Source organism: Euprymna scolopes, chromosome 13 (assembly GCF_053919585.1).
Source record: "Euprymna scolopes isolate OS-2025 chromosome 13, ASM5391958v1, whole genome shotgun sequence".
In the NCBI taxonomy this organism is placed as follows: domain Eukaryota; kingdom Metazoa; phylum Mollusca; class Cephalopoda; order Sepiida; family Sepiolidae; genus Euprymna; species Euprymna scolopes.
In genome coordinates, this window is record NC_136494.1 from 114,964,324 (window position 1) to 114,979,279 (window position 14,956).

The window sequence follows — 14,956 nt, forward strand, 5'->3', positions numbered from 1 at the left end:
TCTTACCTCCTCCACAGTGAAAGGCAAGTTTCTACACCTCACAGCATGAACCATTTGAGTAATGACCGGGTGCCAAAGATTATTATATAGCGTTCGGACTTCGTCCTCGCTTGATGCCGTACAGCAACCTAACTGAAACTGCAAACCCATAGATGTGATACTGGATCTGTTGTAAATCGCTCCGGTCGCGGAAATTGTTCCATTCTTAATTGAATAAATTGTAATGAAAACAGGACCAGAGATTCCGTCTAGTAATCTTTCATTTAATTAAGAATCCTACTACTTGTCTACTTGACAATCGGAAATGTACAGCTTTTATAGGTTGGATTATCAAAAGGGGAGATATTTCATATTAATAACAGTCATTTTGAAATAAATTCTAATCATAGATTATTTTACCAGCAATATCGGCAATAACAGACTCTAAGAAGGAGGTAATACCTTGAATAAAATCTTCTAAGACACAAACCATACGTAACTCTGACCACAAACAGATCTTTCGAAAGAACCAAAACAATTTTTAGGTTGTTAAAATTTGCCATATATGGAAGTCGAGTCAATATGATTCTCAATACCTTTTTTTTATTTATCTTTCTATTTCTCGATTTACTTAGTACAAAGCAGAGTTACACCTCTTGCAACGAGGGAATCTTTGTTCGGTATGTAACTCCAACATAAATAAAGAGAACAGCTGCCGTTTGGATTTCTATACTCAACACACATGTCGTTGTGCATATGTTCTATAAACCCTCCATCATCTCAACGAATACAGTAATCAGTATTTCAAAGCCAAGCTCGAACTCGAGCTGGAAGCTAGCATTAGGTTAATTTTTAAGTCCTATATAAAGTTGCAGGAGTCTAGCAAATGTGCTACTAAAATTATGAACGCCAATTCTGCAAAGAAATGCAGTGCTAAATTTCCGATGGTGTATTTTCAAAGGCAACAACTGATTTTTTGGAAGTTGACAGACATAAAAAAACATCTTAACAGAGTCTAGATTAGACATTTGCCCTATTTTTGGCATTGATAATATATATACAATTTATATGAATTGGAAATAATATGTATATACACACCTTCTTTAGTCCCTTGAGTCCACCCTGGAATATGGAAAAAGGTTTTGATTAAGATATTTTAAATGTTTAAATAACATATAAGTAATAAAAATGAATGGCAATGAGTTATTCATAAATATCGAAAAAAAGATTTTATGGCGCAACAAAAACATAAGTTTTCAAGTCTTAAATTTTCAGCAAGTTATATATGGTCTATTAACATTATTTCTAATAGGTATGAGTATTGCCCCCGCTTACGGTGCTTTCTGTTTAAACGTTATTACTTTTAATTAAAATATACTAACAATACTTCAAATTTGTATATACACACCTTCATCCAACTAAGAAGTAAGCAATAATATTTCCAAGCTCTTTCTTTAAGTCTTCTAATGTTATTTTAATATATCTTTCTTTTGTAAGCCGTACAATCTCAGCATCACGCCCTAGTTCAAATGCTTAGCCACTTAAGACTAACTTTGAGTGCAATGCCTTTCTTAAATCTTATTGGATATTTAGAAATTTTTAAAACCGATTGTGAAACTTATTTAAAATATATCGAAATCTCAACTAATCAATAAGCAGATATTTTTGCTTATTTTGTGTCATTAATATTTAAAGACAATTTTGCAAAATATGTAAATCATAGGCTGTTTGAAGTCAACGCCTCTCGGTTAATATTCAATCAGAAATAATCAAAATGATCTCTGAACCAAGCAATAAAATAACGTTGATAAATAATTAATGATTAGCAAGATGTTCTTTCCTCAACGAAATCAGGATTCAACCTGTCACATCTATTTTGAGAACGTGTTTACATACTATCAATTTTTACTTCAAGTGAACTTAAATAATTTATACACACCTTTTTTGGCAAACTAATCTTGTATCTGAAATATTAAAAAGAATACTGCATTATTATATAAAAAAAACTTTTCATTGCGACTAGTTTTGTCAACCATTTTTATTGGTAAATGAACATTAGAATAATTATCTTAAACATTAAAATCATAACAAATATTAAAATATTAACATAACAGTTACTGTATGCATGCACTGATAAAAGCACTTAGAATTAGCAACTGTGTTGCAGACCTGTGCAAGTACACGAATAATATAGAATATGAAATCAATCTTTAAAACGGGATAAGAATATATAAAATACGGAGTATACGAACGAAATAAGAAACAGATTTCTGTTACGTTATTAGTTCTCCGGAAAATGGCGGGTAGCCTGACCAGTGTTTAATTAGTAGGAATATTTCGATGACAAAAAGGAATATTTTTTATGACAGAAACAATGTTATCGAAGCGGATTAGGGTTTTAAAGATAACATATTTATGTCAAAATATGTACCAGGAATGTAAACTTCATATAAAAGAATGTCGGTTTTCATAACTAACGTAAACAGGAATTTAGATGAACAATAAAGATGATTTATTGGTGACTTTAGAGAACATAAGAAAGAAAGGATTAGAGGTGTGTGTGTGTGTGTGTGTGTGTGTGTGTGTGTGTGTGTGTGTGTGTGTGTGTGTGTGTGTGTGTGTGTGTGTGTGTGTGTGTGTGTGGAGAGAGAGAGTAAGGGGAGATTAGTTTCGGTATTCAACGCGTTAGCAAACAGACGGAGTGCTCCATTCTTTGGAAAACTTCCGCGGATGTCGAGGAGGTGAAATAACAACATGTAGACTTGTCCAAAGCGCACCCACCTATGAGAAAGGATCCGACATGGAAATAAATGATTTTATTCAAATATAATTCAAGTCTTTAATTGCAAAGAAACTTTGACAGGGTATTGTCTTTGCTGGTGTCCCCACCGATAATGTTATCTGTCCTATTGATAAAAAAACTATTTGTGTAAGTTGTCATTGGCATAGTTGTTATACGCATTGTTATAAAAATATCCACACACATAAAACCTAGAGACGATTGATAGCCGTTATGCGCACATTCAAGGAACTAGATGATCACATTTTTTAGTCATCTCTACAAAAATGATGAGTAAGATATCATTTTATTTACCTGTACGGATTTTTAGAATTTAATTGACCCTACATGGTGGGTCATTATTTAACTTAATAATGTAAAAATATTTTTGAAGGTAGTGCGTCACATTCTTATTTTGATTCTTATTCAATTTTATAAGGAATGCAAATGAACATTTATTTTATTTTAATCATTTCAACAATGTTTAAAAAATGTTGCAAATAATTAAATGACTCCTATATTTCAATGAAGAAATGCTTTAATTCTTCTCCATTTGTGCAATTCTATTAGTAATCATAAACCAATGATGGTTTATAACAAATAATAGCTTTGTTTGAACGTATGAATAAAACATTACAGAAATATATCGAACACTTGAAATGTTCATTTCAATTTGCCGACGTATTTCTATTAGTTTTGCGTATGTGCAAAATTACTCATAGAATTTGTTCAATTTAAAATCTTTTTTAGCTGTCTATCAAATAAGCTCGAACGAAAGGGAACTTGAATAGGGCGTTAAATATATTGGTGTCGATTCTAGTTGAAGGTACTGAAGTCGTTTTTCGAAGTTTTGAAATCAGTACGATCCGGCAAAGTCGGGCCACCTTACACATTATTTAAATTATTGTCGACATGTAATACATTTTTTGTGCCGAAGTTGAGATCTTTATATTTATACGATTAAATAAAGGATTTTTATAAAAATTTCTAATTGGCATTAATATTACATAAGATTTAATAACTTTAGCGTTCAATACTTATAAAGTGTCATCAGTAACAAATACAATTAATATGATTAGAAATACAAATATCAAAATTAAGTAATGAAAGATACACACCTTTGCTGTCAGCTGTTCTTTCATCTAAAATATCAAAGAAAATACTTGTTTTAACATATTATTGAAATATTGTTTTAAAGTCTTTCACAAACAGATTAATGAAGTCAACCGTTCTTTTATTTCAATCATTAAAGTATTTGTATTTCATAATATTTAATCAAAAGGTGTTAACTTTCGTTTTGTATAGTTTTAAAGAATCAATTAATATTTTGAAATTATATATAATATATTACGTTATAATCACGTTGCCACACCAGATTCTCTAAGACAATCGACATTAGCAAAGTTACATCTGACTAGTACTAAATTGAACTCTGAAACCTGGAGAGGAATGGGCAACGCTATGCTATTATTTCATAAAACACACCGCATGAAATAATGTACGAGGGGTGTGCAATAAGTAATGCCCCTGACCCACTTTCAGTTGTCTGATCTAGCTGAAATTTTGCATGTGCAATGATTTATATCTTTACGGGTTATGTGGCAAATTACAGCTCTGAAGTAATTGTGGTTTCTGTTTTACAGGTGTTTGAACTGAGTTAGGTGTGAAATGGAGCCTGTTGAATGTCGACCAATGATTCGGTTTTTGTATTTGAAAGGACGCACACCACAGGATACTTTTGATGAAATGAAAAAATCTGATGGTGATAATGCCCCATCATATGACCTTGTAAAACGCTGGCATCGTGAATTCAAACATGGCCGGAAGTCTGTGGAAGCAGCTCCCAGACCTGGTCACCCCTCTTCTGCCATTGATGAGGCATCTGTCCGTCAAGTTGAGGCTGCCATTTTGGAAGATCGGCGCATTACTATTCGCCAAATAGCCCAAGAGTTCAAGATTAGTACAAGTTTGTGGAAAGTATCATTCATGACTATTTGCATATGCATAAGGTGTCTGTCAGATGGATTCCGAGGTTGCTCACACCATTCCAGAAGCGAGGACGCGTCGAGTGCTTGGGGATGAATTTGGATATGTGGCAAGAAGATGAGTCAAACTTTTGCAAAAGACTGATTATACAGGATGAAAACTGGGTCGATCACTATGATCCAGAGACCAAAGTCCAGTCAATGCAGTGGAAGCAATTGGACTCACCACCTCCAAAGAAGGCAAGAGTATAGCCCTCCGCTGATAAGCTCATGCTCACAGTCTCTGGGACCAGGACGGAGAAATAATGACAGATTTCCTGGCAAAGGGTACCACAATTACATTAGGCTTCACTTTTGAGGAAATTAAGGGAAGCTATCAAAATGAAGAGGCGGGGCCAGATCAGCAAAGGTACTCTCCTCCTACAAGACAACGCTCTAGTTCAGAACTCGCATGTCGCCAGATCAGATACACGGGCGTGTAGTTATAAAAACCGCCTCATCATCCCAACTCTCCTGACCTTGCACCCTCTGATTTTCTCCTCTTCCCAGCCATGAAGTTGTATTTGAAAGGAAAGCGTTTCCAAGATGATGCACCCTTGATTTCTGAAGTCACGTCGTGGTTGGAGTACCAACCAGGGGTGTTCTACAAAAACGGTCTCCAGAGCTGCATTTAACGATAGGAGAAATGCATAACTCTGGGTGGTTCCTATGTAGAGAAAAACTAATAACTGTGCCAAGTTTCGATGCCCTACTTCTATGGGAAGTGGGTCAGGGGCATTACTTATTGCACGCCCCTCATAGCATACCTTCGACCCCGAAAAGTAAGGGGCTCTCAGAAATTATATGGCATAAAATAAATATAAAAATATTGATATAACTGTTACGTGATGCACGCATTGGTGCTTCTTTATCTGTTAGTTTCTGGAAACGTTTTCTGAAATACTTTTTTAGATCGTATTATAAAGAGAAACTGCTTCACTCGTTTTCCTCGTGTCCATTTCGTTTATTTGTCAGACAAATTCAACTAGTATTGTCTCCACCCCTGATTCATCTTACAATACCTATTTATCATTTTGACGCCATTAGAATCATCAGTATAAACAGTGACCTTTTATTTTATATCTGACTACACAGAATCATTTTGCACTTTAAAAATATAGTCATTTTATTTCTCATACTATAAGCACCAATATTGACACCATGACATTTAAATATCAGTGGATCGTAGTATAATGTACCCCTTTTGTTATAGAAATCATAGTTTATTACATTTACATATACATACCTTTTTTAGTTCTTCTGGCCCGAACTGAAATATTAAAAAAATGATAGTATTAAAATATGTTAAATAAACTAGGTGGTCTAAACGGGGGCATTTTATTATTCCGTTTTTTTTTTTTTTTTTTTTTTTTTGATTTTTTTTTTTTTTTTATGGGCCTTTAGTCATTTAAAATCGTTGTGAAAGGTTTAACAAGGAGATAAAATTGAAAGAAATCACAATTTGTCAATCGTAAGCCGACTTAAATTCATCTTCTACGCATGCGCAAATATTTTTATGTTTATATTAGAACAATAGTCTTTACGAGTCATTTTATGTGGAAGAGTTTACATTTGCAGAATTTGAATGGATCGATTCAAATCATTTGGATAATAATAATAATAATAATAATGATAATAATAATAATAATAATAATAATAATAATAATAATAATAATAATAATAATAATAATAAAATGATATCTAAATTCATGCATCATTGATCATCATTAACGTGAATATTAGAGAGCAATGCATTTGTAAGCCAAAAATAAAACACAGATATTAAACTTTAATACAGAATATGAACATACAAGTTACAGAAGATACGAGCGAAATGATAAATGCCTACAAAAGTGTCACGTTAAACATTTGAAAGGCGTAAAAGCTATTTTTAATGCATACAATGCCGGAATGTGCAGTCGTTATGAGCATATGCCTAAATGGATGGATAATAAATAATTGAAAAAGTTTTTTTAATTTATTTGCCTGAATGTTTTGTTTGTTTTTTTTTGTTTTTTTTTGTTTTTTCAACTGTACTTATTCGATATGTCCTTTCAGGTGCATTACCCATCATCAGTGGAGAAATATATCCATTCTCTAGGCTGACACTTGTAAAGTGGCTGGGTTTTATAGATTATTAATCCAAACTCTCAAAGTTTAAATAATTCCGTTATCTATTCAGAGGAAGTAATTCTATTTTTACTCATCTGTAGATGTTCTGATCAAGGGGACATAATTCAAAATTCCGTTTAATATGGTTATAACTGGCTGTTATTGCTTAAATGTTTTTATAAAATAATAGACGCTTTAAAGCTTAAATAATTACGTAAACAGTTAATGGATGTGATTTTCATTTTTACATATCTATAGATTTAAGATCAGTAGGAAAGTAATTCTAAATTCTATTTACATATAGTTAAATCTAAGGGAAAAGTTATACCTATTTATTCATTCACTAACTTGTTTGGATTATGTAGGTATGTTTGTGTTAAGGTGGGTATTTCTTTCTTTTTTTTCGGGTATATGAATTATCACCGAGATAGTATAAGGAGAGTAGTTAGTCTGTTTGGTTCTTTATTAGAAATATGTTAGATTTTTCTGTCTTACTATTAATTTTTGGTTTACTTTTTTCAATCAATATTGATTCTTTTAATCTGAGGTTTCCATGATTCCTATAATTTGCTAAAATTTTCACGGTTATGTTTTTGCCGGATTATGTTTTCCAGACACGTGTTTGTAAACAGATGATGTTTTGATGATCATGTGTTCCTTAACTCTTATATGTAACGGTCTTATTGAACCTCCGATGTACGTGATATGTATCGTTACAGATTTTACGTTGAATTTGATATATTGCATATGTGCGTTCGTATAACACTGTGTTTTATATGGGACAGTTATAAAATGAGCATGGTTTGTTCATAGATGTACTTTGGGTTTTAGATAGGTGCTGTGTTAACGTTGGGACAGTGTGTGCGAGTTGTATGTTTAGTTGTTCTTTGCGAATAGCTTTGCGTATGGCTGTAGTTATTCTGTCAGTAAAATGTGGTATTTTAAGAAAGCATGTGTCTGTTATTTTGTTTGTTTGTTTTCTTTTAAATGTATTAATGTGTTTGCGGGATATCCATTTAGTCGAAAGATTTGATGGAATTTTCCAATGGAGGTGATCTTGTCAATTTCATTCGTGCATCTGTTGCGAATGCGGTTTGTTGCATTTTTAGCATAACTTATTTTTGCGTGTGTAGAGAGTGCCGACTTATAGTTCACGAAAATGTCACGGCAGGCTGATTTATTTTTTATAGAGTTGATGTTTACTTGTCCTGTTGCTGTGATGTAGAGTGTTAAGTCGAGTAATGGTAGGTGTACGGATGTGTTAGGATGTTCTATGGTAAATCTGATTACAATTAACAGCCTAGGGAATGGATATGTTTTATACACCCGAAAGGACCTATGACATAATTACCATCAATAGTTGAAACAACATCCAGATAAATAAATAAATAAGTAAAAAATATTGAATCATTTATTATACATTTATCTGCTGGTAAGGACTGTACATTTCTGCATTGTAAACCATAAAAATACCTTTTATCGTTAACAATGCTTCAAGCAAACAACGCTATACTTCTTATTTGAAAGACGTGTTAAAAAAGAAGCAAATATTAGAATTGTCCGGTTTTCCCAACGCAAGGCAAAATCTTTTTAAATACGACGCCCGTTCCACATTTGTAACTAATCCCAGAGCTGACTAATCAAAAGTAAAATTCAGAATGGAAAATTAAGATATAATTTTATTTATCTGCACGAATTTTTAGAATTTAATTGACCCTACATGGTTGGTGGCTATTCAATGTAATAATGTAGAAATATTTTTGCAGCGAGGAATGTCACATTCTGATTTTGATTCTTATTCAATTTTATAAGGAATGCAAATAAACATTTCTTTCATTTTTATCATTCCAATAAAGTTTTAAAATGTTGCAAATAATTAAATGACTATCCTATATTTCAATCAAGATATGGTTTAATTATTCTTCATTTCTGAAATTCTATTAGTAATCATAAAACAATGATGGTTTATAACAAGTAATAGCTTTGTTTGAACGTATGAATAACACGTACAGAAATATATCGACAACTTGAAATGTTCATTTCAATTTGCCGCCATCTTGCTATTCGTTTTGCGCATGTGCAATTTTATTCAAAGAATTCGTTTAATTTTAAATCAGTTTTATCTATCTGCCAGGTAAGCTTAAACGGAAGGGAACTCGGATAGAGCGTTAAATATATTGGTGTCGATTCTAGCTGAAGGTACTGAAGTCATTTTTTTGAAGTTTTGAAATCAGTACGATCCGGCAAAGTCAGCCCACCTCACACGTTATTAAAATTATTCTCGTGATGTAATACATTTTTTGTGCCGGATTTTAGATCTTTATATTTATACGATTAAATATTTATACGATTAAATCGGCATTAATATTATATAATGTTTAATAATTTTAGCGTTCAATACTTATAAATTTTCATGAGTAACAAATACAATTAATATGATTAGAAATACAAATATCAAAATTAAGCAATGAAAGATACACACCTTTTCTGTCAGATGTTCTTTGATCTAAAATATCAAAAAAAAATACTTGTTTTAACATATTATTGAAATATTGTTTTAAAGTCTTTCACAAACAGATTAATGAAGTCAATCGTTCTTTTATTTCAATCATTAAAGTATTTGTATTTCGTAATATTCAATCTAAAGGCGTTAACTTTCGTTTTTGTATAGTTTTAAAGAATAAATTAATATTTTGAAATTATATATAATATATTACGTCATAATCACGTTGCCATACCAGATTCTCTAAGAAAATCGACGTTAGCAAAGTTACATCTGACTAGTACTAAATTGAACTCTGAAACCTGGAGAGGAATGGGCAACGCTATGCTATTATTTCATAAAACACACCGCATGAAATAATGTACGAGGGGCGTGCAATAAGTAATGCCTCTGACCCACTTTCAGTTGTCTGATCTAGCTGAAATTTTGCATGTGCAATGATTTCTATCACTAGGGGTTATTTGACAAATTACAGCTCTGAAGTAATTGTGGTTTCTGTTTTACAGGTGTTTGAACTGAGTCAGGTGTGAAATGGAGCCTGTGGAATGTCGAGCAGTGATCCGGTTTTTGTATTTGAAAGGACGCACACCACAGGAGACTTTTGATGAAATGAAAGAAACTTATGGTGATAATGCCCCATCATATGACCTTGTAAAACGCTGGCATCGTGAATTCAAATATGGCCGGAAGTCTGTGGAAACAGCTGCCAGACCTGGTCGCCCCTCTTCTGCCATTGATGAGGCATCTGTCCGTAAAGTTGAGGCTGCCATTTTGGAAGATCCGCGCATTAATATTCCCCAAATAGCCCAAGATGTCAAGATTAGTACAGGTTTGATGAAAGTATCATTCATGACTATTTGCATATGCATAAGGTGTCTGTCAGATGGATTCCGAGGTTGCTCACACCATTCCTGAAGCGAGGACGCGTCGAGTGCTTGGGGATGAATTTGGATATGTGCCAAGAAGAAGAGTCAAAGTTTTTCAAAAGACTGATTATATAGGATGAAAACAGGGTCGATCACTATGATCCAGAGACCAAAGTCCAATCAATGCAGTGGAAGCAATTGGACTCACCACCTCCAAAGAAGGCAAGAGTATAGCCCTCCGCTGGTAAGGTCATGCCCCCAGTCTTCTGGGACCAGGATGGAGTAGTGATGACAGATTTCCTGGCAAAGGGTACCACAATTACAGGAGCCTATTATGCTTCACTTTTGAGGAAATTAAGGGAAGCTATCAAAATGAAGAGGCGGGGCCAGATCAGCAAACGTACCCTCTTCCTCCAGGACAACGATCCGGTCCACAACTCGTATGTCGCCAGATCAGAAGCACGGGCGTGTAGTTATGAAATACTCCCCATCCTTCCTACTCTCCTGACCTTGCACCCTCTGATTTTCTCCTCTTCCCAGCCATGAAGTTGTTTTAGAAAGGAAAGCGTTTCCCAGATGATGCAGCCTTGATTTCTGAAGTCATGTCGTGGTTGGAGTACCAACCTGGGGTGTTCTACAAAAACGGTCTCCAGAGCTGCATCAAACGATAGGAGAAATGCATAACTCTGGGTGGTTCCTATGTAGAGAAAAACTAATAACTGTGCCAAGTTTCGATGCCCTACTGCTATGGGAAGTGGGTCAGGGGCATTACTTATTGCACGCCCCTCGTAGCGTACCTTCGACCCCGAAAAGTAAGGGGCTCTCAGAAATTATATGGCATAACATAAATATAAAATATTGATATAACTGTTACGTGATGCACGCATTGGTGCTTCTTTATCTGTTAGTTTCTGGAAACGTTTTCTGAAATACTTTTTTAGATCGCATTATAAAGAGAAACTGCTTCACTCGTTTTCCTCGTGTCCATTTCGTTTATTTGTCAGACAAATTCAACTAGTATTGTCTCCACCCCTGATTCATCTTACAATACCTATTTATCATTTTGACGCCATTAGAATCATCAGTATAAGCAGTGATCTTTTATTTTATATCTGAATACACAGAATCATTTTGCACTTTAAAAATATAGTCATTTTATTTCTCATACTATAAGCACCAATATTGACACCATGACATTTAAATATCAGTGGATCGTAGTATAATGTACCCCTTTTGTTATAGAAATCATAGTTTATTAAATTTACATATACAGACCTTTTTTGGTTCTTCTGGCCCGAACTGAAATATTAAAAAAATGATAGTATTAAAATATGTAAAATAAACTAGGTGGTCTAAACGGGGGCATTTTATTATTCCGGTGGTTTTTTTTTTTGTTTTTGTTTTTTTTATGGGCCTTTAGTCATTTAAAATCGTTGTGACAGGTGTTAAAATTGAAAGAAATCACAATTTGTCAATCGTAAGCCGACTTAAATTCATCTTCTACGCATGCGCAAATATTTTTATGTTTATGTTAGAACAATAGTCTTTACAAGTCATTTTATGTGGAAGAGTTTACATTTGTAGAATTTGAATGGATCGATCCAAATCATTAAAATAATAATAATAATAATAATAATAATAATAATAATAATAATAATAATAATAATAATAAATTCATGCATCATTGATCATCATTAACGCGAATATTAGAGAGCAATGCATTTGTAAGCCAAAAATAAAACACAGATATTAAACTTTAATACAGGATATGAACATACAAGTTACAGAAGATACGAGCGAAATGATAAATGTCTACAAAAGTGTCACGTTAAACATTTGAAAGGCGTAAAAGCTATTTTTAATGCTTACAATGCCGGAATGTACAGTCGTTATGAGCAGATGCCTAAATGGATGGATAATAAATAATTGAAAAAGTTTTTTTAATTTATTTGCCTGAATGTTTTTTTTTTTTTTTTCAACTGTATTTATTCGATATGTCCTTTCAGGTGCATTACCCATCATCAGTGGAGAAACATATCCATTCTCTAGGCTGACACTTGTAAAGTGACTGGGTTTTATAGATTATTAATCCAAACCCTCAGTTTAAATAATTCCGTTATCTATTCAGGGGAAGTAATTCTATTTTTACTCATCTGTAGATGTTCTGGTCAAGGGGACATACTTCAAAATTCCGTTTAATATGGTTATAACTGGCTGTTATTGCTTAAATGTTTTTATAAAATTATAGACGCTTTAAAGCTTAAATAATTACGTAAACAGTTAATGGAGGTGATTTTCATTTTTACATATCTATAGATTTAAGATCAGTAGGAAAGTAATTCTAAATTCTATTTACATATAGTTAAATCTAAGGGAAAAGTTATATCTATTTGTTCATTCACTAACTTGTTTGGATTATGTAGGTATGTTTGTGTTAAGGTGAGTATTTCTTTCTTTTTTTTTTTTTTTTTTTTTTTTTTTCGGCTATATGAATTATCACCGAGATAGTATAAGGAGAGTAGTTAGTATGTTTGGTTCTTTATTAGAAATATGTTAGATTTTTCTGTCTTACTATTAATTTTTGGGTTACTTTTTTCAATCAATATTGATTCTTTTAATCTGAGGTTTCCGTGATTCCTATAATTTGCTAAAATTTTCACGGTTATGTTTTTGCCGGATTATGTTTTCCAGAAACGTGTTTGTAAACAGATGATGTTTGGATGATCATGTGTTCCTTAACTCTTATTTGAAACGGTCTTATTGAACTTCCGATGTATGTGACATGTATCGTTACAGATTTTACGTTGAATTTGATATATTGCATATTTGCGTTCGTATAACACTGTGTTTTATATGGGACAGTTATAAAATGAGCATGGTTTGTTCATAGATGTACTTTGGGTTTTAGATAGGTGCTGTGTTAACGTTGGGACAGTGTGTGCGAGTTGTATGTTTAGTTGCTCTTTGCGAATAGCTTTGCGTATGGCTGTAGTTATTCTGTCAGTAAAATGTGGTATTTTAAGAAAGCATGTGTCTGTTATTTTGTTTGTTTGTTTTCTTTTAAATGTATTAATGTGTTTGCGGGATATCCATTTAGTCGAAGGATTTGATGGAATTTTCCAATGGAGGTGATCTTGTCAATTTCATTCGTGCATCTGTTGCGAATGCGGTTTGTTGCATTTTTAGCATAACTTATTTTTGCGTGTGTAGAGAGTGCCGACTTATAGTTCACGAAAATGTCACGGCAGGCTGATTTTTTTTTATAGAGTTGATGTTTACTTGCCCTGTTGCTGTGATATAGAGTGTTAAGTCGAGTAATGATAGGTGTACGGATGTGTTAGGATGTTCTATGGTAAATCTGATTACAATTAACAGCCTAGGGAATGGATATGTTTTATACACCCGAAAGGACCTATGACATAAATACCATCAATAGTTGAAAAAAACATCCAGATAAATAAATAAAAAAGTAAAAAATATTGAATCATTTATTATACATTTATCTGCTGGTAAGGACTGTACATTTCTGCATTGTAAACCTTAAAAATACCTTTTATCCGTTAACAATGCTGCAAGCAAACAACGCCATACTTCTTATTTGAAAGACGTGTTAAAAAAGAAGCAAATATTAGAATTGTCCGGTTTTCCCAACGCAAGGCAAAATCTTTTTAAATACGACGCCCGTTCCACATTTGTAACTAATCCCAGAGCTGACTAATCAAAAGTAAAATTCAGAATGGAAAATTAAGATATAATTTTATTTATCTGCACGAATCTTTAGAATTTAATTGACCCTACATGGTTGGTGGCTATTCAATGTAATAATGTAGAAATATTTTTGCAGCGAGGAATGTCACATTCTGATTTTGATTCTTATTCAATTTCATAAGGAATGCAAATAAACATTTCTTTCATTTTTATCGTTCCAATAAAGTTTTAAAATGTTGCAAATAATTAAATGACTATCCTATATTTCAATAAAGAGATGTTTTAATTATTCTTCATTTATGAAATTCTATTAGTAATCATAAACCAATGATGGTTTATAACAAGTAATAGCTTTGTTTGAACGTATGAATAACACGTACAGAAATATATCGACAACTTGAAATGTTCATCTCAATTTGCCGCCATCTTGCTATTCGTTTTGCGCATGTGCAATTTTATTCAAAGAATTCGTTTAATTTTAAATCAGTTTTATCTATCTGCCAGGTAAGCTTAAACGGAAGGGAACTCGGAGAGAGCGTTAAATATATTGGTGTCGATCCGAAGGTACTGAAGTCATTTTTTTGAAGTTTTGAAATCAGTACGAACGGCAAAGTCGGGCCACCTCACATGTTATTAAAATTATTCTCGTGATGTAATGCATTTTTTGTGCCGAATTTTAGATCTTTATATTTATACGATTAAATAAAGATTTTTATCAAAATTTCTAATCGGCATTAATATTATATAAGGTTTAATAATTTTAGCGTTCAATACTTATAAAGTGTCATGAGTAACAAATACAATTAATATGATTAGAAATACAAATATCAAAATTAAGCAATGAAAGATACACACCTTTGCTGTCAGATGTTCTTTGATCTAAAATATCAAAGAAAATACTTGTTTTAACATATTATTGAAATATTGTTTTAAAGTCTTTCACAAACAGATTAATGAAGTCAATCGTTCTTTTATTTCAATCATT

At 32.7% G+C, this 14,956-nt stretch overlaps 1 protein-coding gene across 10 annotated transcripts in view; it reads right to left on the bottom strand.

Annotated features, from left to right (window-relative positions):
- Positions 1 to 14,956, bottom strand: part of LOC145292153 (uncharacterized) — a 95,893-nt gene that overhangs the window by 13,217 nt on the left and 67,720 nt on the right. For 9 of the 10 annotated variants that reach the window (XM_080138282.1, XM_080138283.1, XM_080138284.1 and 6 more), the window contains 7 exons: positions 14,827 to 14,850; positions 11,539 to 11,562; positions 9,377 to 9,400; positions 6,029 to 6,052; positions 3,877 to 3,900; positions 1,919 to 1,943; positions 1,078 to 1,101 (listed from right to left, as the gene is read on the bottom strand). In XM_080138282.1, the coding sequence (XP_079994408.1) occupies positions 1,932 to 1,943; positions 3,877 to 3,900; positions 6,029 to 6,052; positions 9,377 to 9,400; positions 11,539 to 11,562; positions 14,827 to 14,850 (132 nt within the window). In that variant the 3' untranslated portion in view covers positions 1,078 to 1,101; positions 1,919 to 1,931. The remainder of the gene's footprint in view (positions 1 to 1,077; positions 1,102 to 1,918; positions 1,944 to 3,876; positions 3,901 to 6,028; positions 6,053 to 9,376; positions 9,401 to 11,538; positions 11,563 to 14,826; positions 14,851 to 14,956) is intronic. The other variant, XM_080138290.1, reaches the window with a different exon arrangement.